This window comes from Megalobrama amblycephala, linkage group LG16 (assembly GCF_018812025.1).
Source record: "Megalobrama amblycephala isolate DHTTF-2021 linkage group LG16, ASM1881202v1, whole genome shotgun sequence".
Lineage (NCBI taxonomy): Eukaryota > Metazoa > Chordata > Actinopteri > Cypriniformes > Xenocyprididae > Megalobrama > Megalobrama amblycephala.
The window spans coordinates 18838265-18853752 of NC_063059.1; the positions used below are offsets into that span (position 1 = coordinate 18838265).

At 36.6% G+C, this 15488-nt stretch overlaps 1 protein-coding gene across 1 annotated transcript in view; it reads left to right on the plus strand.

Moving 5' to 3' along the window:
• Positions 1-3014: 3014 nt before the first annotated feature.
• The window catches only part of robo2 (roundabout, axon guidance receptor, homolog 2 (Drosophila)), a 557168-nt gene continuing 544694 nt past the window's right edge, over positions 3015-15488 (plus strand). Inside the window, 2 exon segments of the mRNA XM_048160953.1 lie at positions 3015-3169; positions 9516-9644. Coding sequence (XP_048016910.1) covers positions 9530-9644 — 115 coding nt within the window. The 5' untranslated portion in view covers positions 3015-3169; positions 9516-9529.

A 15488-nucleotide genomic window follows, 5' to 3' on the forward strand; every position in this document is an offset into this window, starting at 1 on the left:
CTTATTCAGTGTGCCAAATATTTGTGGAAAAAAATGCATTATGTATTATATTATATTATATTATATTATATTGTGTTTTTTTGTAGGTTTATTTATATAGAATTGGCTTTTTTTTTGTTTTTTTTTGTTAATCTATCCCTTTTTAAATGTGGGCTTATTCAATGCATCAAATATTTGTGATAAATGTATATTAATATATTATATTATATTATATTATATTATATTATATTATATTATATTATATTATATTTGTAGGTTTATTTATATAATATTAACTTTTTTGGGGGCTTATTTAACGTCCCAAATATTAGTGATAAATGCATTAAATATTATATTATATTATATTATATTATATTATATTATATTATATTATATTTATATATATATATATATTATATTATTATATTATTGTGGGTTTATTTATAAAATATTAGCTTTTTTATGTATTTCTTTTTAAATGTGGGCTTATTCAGTGTCCCAGATATTAGTGATGAATGTATACTGATGCACCTTTTAGAGTTTACTGCCTTTAAGACAACTTTTTTTAGATGCTTTTAATGTCTGACTCACGAAGGCAAGGCAAAAACAATTTAAGCAAGGGAAAAATGTTTTAAAAATCATAATAAATGGTCACAGCATGTCAAGCTTACAGCAGAAGAGAATGTAATTGGTTTGTGTCAACATCAACCATTGAAGATCTCCTCTCTGCTGAGTGAGGCATCTAACGGTTTTGTGATTTGGCAGAGGCCTGCCATGCTCAGGAGAGTTTGCCGAAATCCACGGTGGCACACTTGCCCTCCAAGACCTCGACTGTGTTGGATTTTTTTCTGTCTTGGCACTCCAAGACTCCCACATAATTACATTCTGACAGCACGATGGACAGCACGTCTGTGGCGTCCACACCTCCACAGCATGAACCGATCCAACAGCATTCAGAACCATGGACAGCTCCGTGCAGACACCTACTTAAACATATCCTGACGTGACAAGATAAAAGCAATGTAATTGTGGATGCCTGTAAGGCTGTCGTTATGCAGAGCAGCCCATTCCATGGCTAATCTCAAACAGGTTGTTGTGTTTGAGAGCCGAGGCTCATGTTGATCTAGCAGACAGAAGGAGGGGGGAGAGGATGACAGGAATCCAGGCGCCTGGCTGTAGCCGTCCCACTCTTCACCAATCTGTCTCTCCTGGGCCTGTGTCCAGCACTGCCCCGGACCTCTGAGCGAGAGTCATTGACCACTGCCATCCACGCTGAACTGTAGCCCAACGTGGAAGTAGATATTGATCAGGGGAATTAGTCTCCTTTGTGGCGCCTACTTTTGTCAGTGCAGATGTAGGTTTGAAACTGAATGGTTCTTGTGATATTAACTATACTAGTTTAGAGTTTTAAAGGGACAGTTCACCAAAAAATTGAAATTCTTATACATATATTATTTTGGAACACAAAATTATTAAAATCAAGTCAAATGTACTTGTATAGCACCTTTTTTGCCAATGCATGTTTCAGAGCAGCTTTACAGAAAATCGTAATGTTAATGATTGTTATAAAACGGTCAGTTCCTGTCCTTGATTATGATTGGTCATGACCGCTTCACCCAACGGTTCTGTGTATCACTTCACAACACCCTTAGCAACGTAAACTGTATGTTCTCAATTGATATTGTTCATTGAAGCTTACTGTATTATGTAGAAGAGTACTGTGAGAAAAAGATTGAGTGAGCGAGTTTATTACCTGCATTCAGCATTTTCCTTCAGGTCAGGTCCTATGTTCATAATGAAAAATCTGTTTAAATGATGTATTATCTTGTCCTTTTAACAGTTAAGGGGTTTTCCCATAACTGACAGCGCCAGTCAAAGCATTTGTCAGTTGCGTCTTGTTCCGTGCTCACAACAATTCAGTCTTTTCAATGTAGAAGTCTTCCTTACTGACTGACACACTCATAAAGACAGTCTTTGCTGCCATCTAATGGCGTAATAATGTAACTTCTGTTGCTGATCACGGTCAGGGACTATTTTTTTCCGGCAGAAGGAAGGCTTGGTGAAAATTTACTTCATGAAAGTTGTATTGATACATGTTTTTGGCTTTCGTATTTGTATTGTGTGGTAACCGCTTTATAAAAGCAATAAGGTACTCAAGTGCTGTATCGTGAATAAGTCACGGCTGAAGAGCGTTGTTAGGCATGACGCGAAGCATATATCACCCTATGCAAGTATATTGTATGTATGCGGATAAAGTTGGATATACTTAGGGGCCGTTCACACAGAATGCGTCTTTGCGTCTAAAAACGGCAGCATAGAACGCGAGAGTCTCGAGACGCGCCTTTGAGACGTGATGCAATAACGACAATAACGGAAATAATAGAAATTGCAGAATTTACAGATACAAGTTTTGACATGGAAAAAAAGAAAATAAGATAATAATGAGCGCCTCTTCCGCCATGTTGCCATTATATAAAACAGTTGTCATGCCAACTCGCAACGCTTGCCCTGCCTCCGAGTTCTTCTGATTGGTCCACTGTTTTGGAACTGACATTGATGAGCTGCGCTGCATGTAAAAGTTGAAATTCTTTTAACTTGACACGGCGTCTTAAAAACGCGGCGCTCATGTGTGAGGCGCTGCAAAAGACGCGAGACGCGAGCGTAACGGTCATGCACGTCCGTCAAGCGCGTGTTTACATAGAAAAACAATGGGAAAGTAGCGCATTGGAATAGAAAAACGCGTTCTGTGTGAACGGCCCCTTATCTATCTAGCAGGATGATTATTATTATTTGGTAATGTGTATTAGAAATGTTTAAGACTGTGCTGGTCTTTATTTTTCATTCTATACCACGGTCTGTGTGAATACTCGATTCTGATTGGCTGGAAGTTGTGCAATAAAACGTTAATTGCGCAAGTAGTTCCAAGTCTAATCAAGTTTAATCACCGTTCTATATTAATGCGCTGCTTTATTGAAACGCACACGAACGTATGTCACTCTCACACAGGTAGTGCTGCGCGCACACAGAAACAGGAACAGAGAAATTTGTTTGCCACGCTGCCCCGCTGCTTTTATTAATAAATAACTGAAACGCTACATTATATTACTCCGCAAGGATGTTGTAACATCGCTGTTTTTAAAGTCAGTAAACTCGCAGTTTCATTGCTAGTAGAGAGACGCTGCACAGACAGGTAATTCATACGCACAATCACATCTCTCTCTCTCTCTCTCTTTCTATAGGCTCAGTCAAATAAATGTAATAATTTATTCAAATAAATGTAACCTTACTGCACTACTTTATCTCGGTGTTTGCTAGAGCTAACCAGTGGTAGCTGACGAAAATAACCGTCATTTTAACGTTTCCAATCAAATTTTGCGCTGCAAACATCATGACAGCTTTAACTTGTTAATGCTGATAAATGACCATGGCCCGTCGTTATTTTAGCTGATATTGTTCAGGTCAACCTTATATTCATATTCACATTCACAAAATCAGTATGAATGTCCGCTGAGGAAAGCCATATCTTTCTCTTCCTTTCAACAGTTAAGGGGATTTCACATGACAGCGCTATCAATGCATTTGTAGTTGTTTAAAGTAAAAACAATGTCCTTGTTTACAACCTTGTTTCAGTCCCTTTCAAAATAAGTCTTTGTTACTGACTCACTTTATAGACAGTCTTTGCTTCCATCTAGTGATGAAAAAAGCTAAATAGGCTAACTGTTACATCAATAATGTAACGTTAACTTTTTACTGAAGTCGACAATCACTAAAGGACCCTTTCTCAAAAACAAATACGGCATGTTTATATACGGCAAATATTATTTCTTGAAAAATATTTAAATAAACAATATTAGCCAAAAAGTTTGTACAATAGGAAATAAACACAAGCAAAAAGTTCAGTCAAAAGAACAAAAGAAGCGCAAGTTATAGTAGCCTATGGGATTTCAGTTAAAGGTACCTCGGCATAGTTGAATAACAAGAGTTTAGTACATGGAAAAGACATACGTTGAGTTTCAAACTCCATTGCTTCCTCCTTCTTATATACATCTAATTTGTTTAAAAGACCTCTGGAAAATCTCAATATAACACCGACTGTTACTTAACAGTCAGGATCATTAATATGTATGACCCCAATATTTGCATATGCCAGCCCATGTTCAAGGCATTACACAAGGGCAGCCAGTATTAACGTCTGGATCTGTGCACAGCTGAATCATCAGACTAGGTAAGCAAGCAAGGACAATAGCGAAAAATGGCAGATAGAGCAATAATAACTGACATGATCCATGATAACATGATATTTTTAGTGATATTTGTAAATTCTTTCTAAATGTTTCGTTAGCATGTTGCTAATGTACTGTTAAATGTGGTTAAAGTTACCATCGTTTATTACTGTATTCGCAGAGACAAGAGCCGGCGCTATTTTCATTTTTAAACACTTGCAGTCTGTATAATTCATAAACACAACTTCATTCTTTATAAATCTCTCCAACAGTGTATAGCATTAGCCCGTTAGCCACAGAGCATATAGCCTCAAACTCATTCAGAATCAAATGTAAACATCCAAATAAATACTATACTCACAGGAATCGATGCATGTATGCAGCATGAATGACAAACATCTTGTAAAGATCCATTTGAGGGTTATATTAGCTGTGTGAACTTTGTTTATGCAATGTATAACTGCACTTATAACTTAGGAGGGCAGGGAGCGAGAGATTTAAAGGGGCCGCGCAGCCTGAATCGGTGCATAGTTAATGATGCCCCAAAATAGGCAGTTAAAAAAATCTATGGGGTATTTTGAGCTGAAACTTCACAGACACATTCAGGGGACACCTTAGACTTATATTACATCTTTTGAAAAGACGTTCTACGGCACCTTTAAATAAAAATATAAAGTTATGAAACTTAACTTTCCCCTTAGCCAAATCATTATGCTCTGGAACAAGTAATAAATTAATAAGACCAAAGATTGCGCATTTGATGTACCCAAAATTAATTATACCTCATGTTTAACCACTATCTACATAAGAGCCAGAGGTAAATTTCTGAATGACTGGCCAAGATGAAGCTGTTCTCTGTGGGTACATGAGCGCTGAACGGCCGCTGGCGGTCTGGAGCTCACATCTCCGAAAATCAAAACAAATTGTCAAATAGGCAATATGTTTATATATAAGTTGCATATTTGAGGTCTAAATAACTATATTCTCTTCTAAAATAAAACTCTTAAAACTACATTCTGTGACACAACAACAGTAGTATTTGTACAATTGTCATGTTTGCTCGTCCGCCATGACACTCGCTGTGAGAAATGCTGCAAGCAGAGTGACACAAAAGGGCTTTTCACACTTGAAATAGTTAACCCTGGGTCATTCTAAAGATATTTTCTTTTAAAGAATTCTCTGTTTAAGGACTAACGGCTGGTAGGGACTACAACGAGCTTCTTCCCATTAGATGACTACATCACTAACCCTAAAATTGACATAAACCATGGGCCATGTTATTGCAATACAGTACGTAAGACAAATGCAATAGCATGTCATAAAGGCAAGATGACAACATAAATTATAACTAAACTAAACTATAATTAAACTAAACTATACCTGTCCTGTCTTCATGCAGCATATATTCTCTGGCTCTGTAGGATCTTACAACAGTTCCCACACAGGCGATTTATAGATTATCATGACAGAATATGCTACTTTTAAGATAGTTAACTCCATATCAGCTACATAAATTCAACTAACCATTCAGAAAAGTTTGTTGCATTCTACATGTTGTCACTTCTTCTTGAATCTCTCCATCATTGTCCAACTCTGTTTTGAACATAAAAGGCTGAACAGTTTCTGACATTTTCAGTGAGTCTTCATGAGATATTCAGCACTGCTAACACTATAAAGTACCTCAGGGATGACGCATTTTTGTAGGCAAAACCCGGAAGCGAGTTAGCATTTTAGGGCTTCCGGTTCCAACGCCGTAAAGTCTATGGTTTTTTTGAATGGGTTTTTGCTAAATCGCCTGAAATAAGGTCTGTGGTTAACAAAGCCTCTGAATATTTTCACGTTTTGATCTATGACAGAAAACACACCAGTTATAACTCACTTGTGATTTTTTAAACCTTTACTGTGTCTTAAAAACGGCGGTTGCTAACAAATTGCTAAAAGGGACTACTTCCTTTGGTGGGGACTTTAGACGTCATCATTAAAAATGGGACATTTGGACAGCATTTCTCATGAAAAAGTGGATAAGTATTCATGCACAGCGCAGATCATAATCAGCGAACATGTTTTTAAATAACGTTGTTTTTTAAATACAGTTTGAGGAAGCTTGGTGATGACGACGTTGATCCGCGACCATGGTGTGCTGTAGTCCGTTTATAGCCTGCTGTTAGCTTTTTATATCTGACGACTTTATTTAGGCTTCAAAATTTATTTTTGTTGTTTTAACTTGTAAAGATTATCTTTATAGACAAAACGTGTAAGTGTCATAACCCTTTGTTAAACACAGAGCTTATTTTCTGCGATTTTCCAAAAGTCTATGGGAAAAATGCATAGGCTTTCAACCGAGGGAACCCGTGCGCTGCTAACTTCCAGGTTGGTCTACAAAAACGCGTCATCCCTGAGGCACTCTATTGGCTAACATGAGCTCTTGAAACTCCTCCCTCTTCTTGAGAGCAGCAGCTCATTTGCATTTAAAGGGACACACACAAAAACGTAGCGTGCGATCTGTGGGGTATTTTGAGCTAAAACTTCACATAGACACTCTGGGGACATCAGAGACTTATTTTACATCTTGTAAAAGTGGCATTATATGACCTCTTTAATTTTTTTTTTTTTTTACTTTTATTTATTTATTTATTTTTAAATATATTGAAATAAACATATTAAAATAATTGTTTTATTATTATTATTATTATTATTATTTTTAAATACAGTTTAAGGGTTCACACAGAACATGTCTTTCCATTCCACTGCGCTGCTTTTCCATTATTTTTTATCTAAACACGCTAGACGGACGCGTTTGCCCATTGAGCGTCTAGTCTTTTTGCAGTGTCTCGCGCATGATATGGTGTTCTAAAAATGTGGCGCTCAAGTTAAAATCACTTGCACTTCTAAAAAAACAAGACTTTGCATTTTTCCCCATTCCACTGTCCATGTCTGTGAACCAGCCCTCAAGCTGCAAAAAATGGACAGAAAAGTGCCATAAAAGTATCATAATATCACTCTGCTTGGTTTATTTCAGTATCTTAAGCAGCCTAATATTAAATCAGACATTTGAACCCAGGTCTGTGAAAGACTTTCCCAATAGTGTCTGACAAATGTTCAAGTGCCTTTTTTTTTTTTTTGGTCTAGCAAATTTTGCAGTGGTCTTGGCCACCTAGCAGTGTGAATCTGATATACAAAAGCCATAATTGTTGTTCATGATGCCACAGACATGCACTATTTGCAGTCAACCATGAATGATTAATTCAGTGACTGAAACTGTCCAGTTAAATAGAGATGGCTGGTCATGTGATCTCAACACAGCGGCTCGCATAAAATGCAGTAACTTTTATTAAGCTACTAAAAGACATGCAGTCTTTTTAGACCTTTTTTTTAAATAAAAAAAGTACTATTATTATTATTTATAATATAAATGGTGTTACGATAAGTTTAATGTGAATTCTGTCAAAGGTGGCTGCATTCTAAAAATAGCCACTTTCATTTCTTCATTCTCAGTACTGCTCAGTCTTGATTTGTGTATATGCAAATGACTGTACTTTTAATTCCAGCCAAAGAGCTATTGATAGAGAAATAAATGGTTGCGATGTGAAATGGAGGCTTATTGATTTTATTTACCCTTTGCTACAAGGCAAGCATTGAGAAGTGTAAGGGTGAGTGATGGCAAAGTGAACCAAGTCAGGCATTATACATCACTGCCCACTGGTCTGACCGACCCTGACTGAGTATCCGTGAAAGAGAGAATATCTGATCACTGCGCAGACTGACTGACATATCAGACAGCCAGTGGAGAGAAATCAATAAAAGGAAAGAATTACATTTGTTTGGAACATAAATGGATTTGCTATTGCTTCTTTCATTTGCATTTCATTATGGCAATCATTTAAGCATGTAAGGAATTTTAAAGATTGTGTGTCACTGCCACAGTTGACAAAGAGGAATGTCTCATACATTACATGCAGTAACCTCCATTTTATATTGTACTGAGTAATAATTGGGAGCTGCAACTTCTGCCAGTTTTTCACTTAAACCGCACTCCATGTCAGCTGGGCATGTTTTAGTTATTGGTATCATAAAGACATAATACTTCATTAAGTGTAATGGTAACTTCATAAATTTAGGCCTGAATGCGCCTCTACAAACTTATCGTTAAAATTTGATGAATTGTTGGTTCATAAAAGCTTTGTGTTTAATGAGTGGGACATTCCAGACTGTGAGTTATATTTCATAGCGGTCGTCTTACTCTCAGTGAATTAAAAAAGAAAGCTTGGCTACGTCTTGCATGGCGGGAATGTCGCCTCTGATAAATTGTGCGTGGCTTTCAGAATTAGTCCTTGGATATTGAAGTAATCACATATTGCATGTGTTTGGCTAAATAAATGTTTTGTAATGTCAGAACATGTCTTGACTTTCAGATATCCTTTGAGATATTAAGAAAAATGGGAATTTATCTTGTAACGAGTCTCGGTTACATTCATAAACTTGTGGTTGTGGTCGAAATTTTAACCACTGACATAATGTTCCCACAACACAAAAAGGAACTGTACTCTCTTTTATTTAGCACTTGAAATATGAACTTTAGTAATGTCAACTGCTGACCAGTGTTGGGGAAAGTTACTTTTAAAAGTAATCCATTACAATATTGCGGTACTTCCTAAAGAAATAACCAATTGCATTACTTAATTAAATTTTTTTGGAAAGTAATGCATTAGATTACTTTTGCGTTACTTTTTCTCACCTGGGCTGGGCTGGGCTCCCTTGTTTATTTTTTTTATGACAAAAAGGCTTTTGGTAAATGTAAAAGTCGTTTCACACCCAAAGTTAAACTGTTTTTATTAATTTTGAGGAATACTGAATCTGTTTTTGTGCAAGTGAGATGAGTAAATGTATGCTCACATTTTAGTCTAGAACTATAACCATCATGTTCACATACAGCGCACACAACGCCTCTTCACTTATTCAGGATTTCTCTCAATATGGGGACAGGAGAGCTGTCAGTCAATACATGGGAAGACAATGTAACTTGCTTCACTTATTTGAAAAAGTAACTTATATAATTTGTTGTAAATTTAAAAGTAATGCGTTAATTTACTAGTTACTTTAAAAAAGTAATCTGATTACATTACTGGTGTTAATTGTAATGCATAACCCTAACACTGCTGCTGACATTAGAATACTGTATATTTATTTTGTAAATTTTTGTTTATTTGTCACTTTTGTTTATTTATTTATCAAAAAAAAAGACTGTTAATTCCATTCAACTTACTGTACAAATATGTACTTGACAAAAATCTTTCAATCTTTCCTGTCTGACAGTAACCAATGGTGTCATGGCCGCCAACCCAGAGCGAGCGAGGTGTACTGCCATCCTAGCTTGGCCTCCACTCCTCATTATCTGTGTCCTGTGGATCCTGTGCACAGACTCAGTGGATGCTCAAGGGCAAGGTAAGAATGAATATTTCTTTATCATTCACGGATGCTTGTTCTTCGAATTTTACAAGCACATGTCAATGTGAATGTCGCAAGACTGTGGTACTGTTACTGCTTTTGTGAAAGTTTGGCCAGATTGACTAAGATGATTGGTGCTTTTGTGTTGTGGAGTGATGATACTAAAGTTTTTAAGGATTTACATTCAAGGTTGAAGGTCATGTAAAGACTTCAGTTGTGTTCTTTTTTGAGGAATAGACAAATACAAAACCTAGAATTTTGCTACCTTAACTTTAAAAGAATCTGATGTGAAAATGTGAATTAGACGTGCACAAAACCTTTATGTTTTCACTGCAGATTTTTTTATTTTTATATAGTCATCAGGATTTTGTTGTTTGTCATACTGTGTCAATTTGTTTCTTATGATACAGAGGCAGAAAAAAGTATACCTTTGGTTTTTACCTTACTTTTGAATGTCCTGACAAACATTTATGGTGAATTAAAACATACTTGAATGTCATTTCTATTGAAACTAATGTCATGTATTTAAATATATTTTATTTACACATTTTCTATGATTAGGTTGCAGATGAGTATGTTTAGTAAAATATTAGTATGCATTAATAAAATATATTATCTTTAAATGCAGTCTATAATCAGATTATAATCAAGATTATTAAAACATAATGATTTAAAATGTACTTAAAAGTGTACTTAAGTGTGTTAAGAGACATAGCCATGAAAGCGTACTCTCTTTAAGTACACTTTTCTTTCTTTCTTTCTTTTTTTTTAATATACTAAGATTTGAAGTACACAAGTGCACATTCAGTACATTTACATTTAAATGCACTTCTTTTTCACACGGGCAATTTGCTTAAAAAAATGAAGACAAACAGTGGTGCATTTTCATCTTTTTATTGAATACACCATGTAAACATTAACAGTGCATGATGGAAAAACTATGTTAAACCTTATACTGTCAGAAATCTGTGCAAAAATGTTGTACCACAACAGCTTGTCACTGGGGCAATACCTTTAAAAGGACAACTTTGTACCTTATATACCTATAAAAGGTGCATTTTGGTACCTTAGAGCAGTACCTACTATAAACTTTTATGGTACAAAGATGTCCCTTTAAGGGCTTTGCCACAGTGACAAGCTGTTGTACCCCTATAGGTACAAATTTGCACATTACTTCTAGTCCAACCTGGAGTCCAATTAATGAAACTAAACTTTGACTAAATTGTATGAGCAATTTATACAAAAATCCATGTAGATCTATTAATTCCTGCAACTTTATGCCAGTATTTACTTGTACTTGGAGCAAGCAGTGTTGGGTGTAAAGCAGGAGGTTTTTCAGATTTTTTGTTACAGTGTTCTGTTCATATTTATGATTCTTTGTAGCTTTTAGCCGCTGCCTACAATGTGCTGAATCCTTCACTGGAAACTAGGGATGTTAACGATTAGTCAACGATTGATTAATTGTCGAATAATACATTTAATCGATAAAACTTATCGATCATCATTTAAGTGCGTGGCGTGCGTGCTGCTCAACCATGTAATGCAGACACGATGAAAGATGAAGCGAGTGCACCGGAGCTATGATTGGGACCATTTTACAGCTAGAGTTAAACCTTTATCATGACTATAAGTTTGCGTGTGCATTCGCAGCCTTTTGTTTTGTGCAAATGTAAGTTGTAATATTGAGTTTATTTTGTCTAGGCCTCTCTATATCTGATTTATCTCATATAGGATGCATTTGGTTAAGAATTAACACTGTAGTATAGCATGCCGGTGATCATCTTCAGCTTCAGCGCATGCAGCTTAAACAGCAATGCACAACTAATAATGACTATGATTGGGACTGTAATATTACATTACATTATAAAGAGAACAATATTGTAATAAAACGTGAATTGTTTGGGTTTTGTTGTGTTTCATTGTCCACAACATGAGTCACACATTCTGAATATGAATAGCATGTAAATTAGTTCAAGTTCACTTATTCATGTCATTTTGTGCAGATATAATCTGTAATATTATTTATTTTGTATATACTGTATCTGATTAATCTCATATAGCAAAGTGCTTGCAAAGTGCTCCAGTTTATTGGTGTTTATTCAGTGCTTCAGCGCACACAGCTCAAACAGCAATGCGTGACTAATAATAACTATGATTGGAACTGTCATGTTACATAACATTAATGAGAACACTATTTTAATAAATTGGTGTGAATTCATTGGGTTTGGTTGCCGTTATCAGCGTGTTGTTTCAGAAGAGTGCATCCACAACAGGAGCACACATTCTGACAAACATTGGTGACACGTTGTATTAGTCATAATATTTGATTATTAAATAAGTAGCCCTTTATTTAGACTAAAAACCCTTCTCATTCATTTGGTGAGGAACATTTTGAGCAGCATTTTCACACCCTGTCATGCTGTTGGCTATAAGCCACTGCAGTAGATGCATATTGCAGTATTAAGGCTAACGATTAATCAATTAATTGATCGTTAATTTAAATGACGATCAATTATAGGAATTTTTGTAAATCCCTACATCCCTTCTGGAAACCTAAAGTAAGTCACTCCCGCTAAACATTTACTCTAAATTCTTGCACCTGGAAACAACAGAAGTCAACACCATTATGACTAAAAGTTTGCTAAGAAGTATTTCCTACTAAAGCAAGGTGATATTTAACCCTGGTAAGCATATCTATAGCAGACTAGTGGGAGTGGCCCTGGACTACAACATGCCCAGTGCATTATGGGTGTTGAAGTTTTCCTACCTATTTGGTAAAAGGGAAGACAACAGCCTTTTTTTCTAGTCAGGTAGCACCAATTTCAAAAATTGTTTTGCCTTTCTACTGTACAGCAAAGTTTTATTGAAAGCCCATTTTACCTGCGGTAAAGTACCCCTTTAATGTTTCTGTATATATTTATTTATATTTACTTTGGATTATAATTGAATGAAATACTGTAAAGACTATACAACAACTCTATATAACTCAAAAAATTAACATCTAAATGTAAAAATGTATGTTTTTAATGTAACTTTCTCCCTTTAAATACTTTGGCCAGTTTTTGAATAATTTATGCATTTTTATAATATTTATTTAAAAGAATTAAAAGAACAGTTTCAAGTCTACATTATTCAACTGGTCAAGGTTGATATGGGATTTAGAAAGTAATTAGTAATAAGTAATGCAATACTCTTTAGAGAGTAATAAGTACAGTAATATAATTACACTGTTGAAGATGTAATTAGTAGCTAGTAATTAATTACGTTTTTAGAGTAACTTACACAACACTGGGAGCAAGTTATTCTTCAGCAGTGTGTCGGTTTTCCTTGTGAACACATCAGATAGCCTGTATTAGCATATACTCAGTGTCATTTGTAGGTGATCATCAGCAATGGGATTGCTGCTATCCCAGAAGACTTTAACTCTGCTCTTTGACGGCCTACAAGCTGCATGTGAGCGATTTTTCAAAGTGAAACTCTTTAAATGACTGGCTGACATTTTACAGCGCTGTTACTTCAAATCTGCTTCATGCCAAAACTCATTTCTCATTCTCTCAAGTAGTTGCACACTTTGGGTTCGGGTCCAGTTTTAATTGGCATCTCCCAGGGAGACAAGGCCGTGTTGCCCTCTGCTGTCAGTTCCTCTGCAGACTACCACCTCTCCAGCAGCCAGGCTTATTTATAGCGGAGCTGGGATCTGCCACACATACACACACAGACCCATTCGCTCATGCAGCTCAGGCTGGAAACAATTTGAGAAGTTCTCCTTTTCCCTTCATTGCCAAGTACCGTGGATGCGTGAACCGCTTCCATCTACAAGGTTAATGCCGGGCCTGCTTTCTTATAGCTGGGCGGAGAGTTGGAACGACGCGAGGGTTTAACATTCAGCCCTCATACGAGCAGGGACTGATTAATGGAACTCAACTGTGGCATATGCCAAAGTAAAATATGCAGGAGGGCGATAGAGACAGACTTGAACGAATGAGTGAGTGAGAGCGAAAAGAAGAACAAGTCAAACATAACACATAACAAATCCTCTGGGATGTAGTGAAGCTTCACTGGGCAGAATTATTTGACAAAGCTGACATCAGGTTGCGCTGGTAGTTTGTGATGCGTGGCTGAGGGTTTATTTTTAGTGCGAGGTGACTCGAAGAAGAACTCATCTGCCGTGTAATAATTTTTCTTTTCTGCTGCTTCTATGAGCTTGAATATCTTGCCTGTGTAACTTTAATGTCAGTGAATGGAGATTTCCAATTCAATGGCTTGGAAAATCATAATTATTCAAAAGCAACATTTTTCCTAAAATTTAGTTTTTCATGTTGGGGGTTTCTTCAGCTGTGACAACTTATGTCCCAGGTGGTTTTTTACAATTATATAATAATCCTAAAAATAGTAATTCAGTCTGTAAGGGCTTATGCACACCAGGACGATTATCGTGCACGCTTTTCGCCGACGTTTAACGCCTCGTGACTCAACAGAGGGCGCCAATGTGAGTGTGCACACCAACACGCAAAACGCCAGGCATAAAAGCATCATTTAAAAAAAAAAAAAACGCCTGGGGTTTGTTTTTTTGGTTTGACGCTCTGCGTTAAAAACTGGCCAACCAATGAGATTGGCGCTTTTGTTCACATGCCTGGAGCTGTTGAAGTTACAATAAAACAAGACTTATTGGCGCTCAAGCACAAAACGTTCTTGCCGAGCACATATTGATACATAATACAATGAAGAGGAAGTAAGTAGACGAAGAAGACCTCTACAAAGTATGGGTGCTCTGCCGGTTCTTGGCCACACCAATAAATGTGTATTATATGCCATTTTATTTCTGTATTTTCACTGTTCACTTGCACTATTGTCATTGTGACTTATTTGCACTACCATTTCTTACTACCATCTTCTCATGCCATGTATATGCCATATACAGTGCTCAGCGTAAATGAGTACACCCCCTTTGAAAAGTAACATTTTAAACAATATCTCAATGAACACAAAAACTATTTCCAAAATGTTGACAAGACTAAGTTTAATATCTGTTTAATTTATAACATGAAAGTAAGGTTAATAATATAACTTAGATTACACATTTTTACTCAAATTAGTTTTACTCAAATTAGGGTGATGCAAAAATGAGTACACCCCACAACAAAAACTACTACATCTAGTACTTTGTATGGCCTCCATGATTTTTAATGACAGCACGAAGTCTTCTAGGCATGGAATGAACAAGTTGGCGACATTTTGCAACATCTATCTTTTCCATTCTTCAAGAATGACCTCTTTTAGAGACTGGATGCTGGATTGAGAGTGATGCTCAACTTGTCTCTTCCCCATATGTGTTCGATTGGGTTCAGATCAGGATCTGATCTTCTTCAGAAATCCAACAGTGGCCTTAGATGTGTGTTTAGGATCATTGTCATGTTGGAAAAGTGCATGACGACCAAGGGAACGGAGTGATGGGGAGCATCTTCTCTTTCAGTATAGAGCAGTACATCTGTGAATTCATGAAGCCATCAATGAAATGCAGCTCCTGATACTAGCAGCACTCATGCAGCCCCACATAAGGACACTGCCACTACCTTGTTTCACTGTAGGCACCATGCATTTTTCTTTGTATACTTCACCTTTGTGACGCCATACAGTTTTGAAGCCATCAGTTCCAAAAACATTTCTCTTGGTCTCATCACTCCAGAGTATAGAGTCCCAGTAGTCTTCATCTTTGTCAGCATGGGCCCTGGCAAACTCTAGGCAGGCTTTTTTGTGCCTGGGCTTTAGGAGAGGCTTCTTTCATGGACGGCACCCATGCAAGCCATTCCTCTGCAGTGTACGCCGTATTGTGTCATGGTA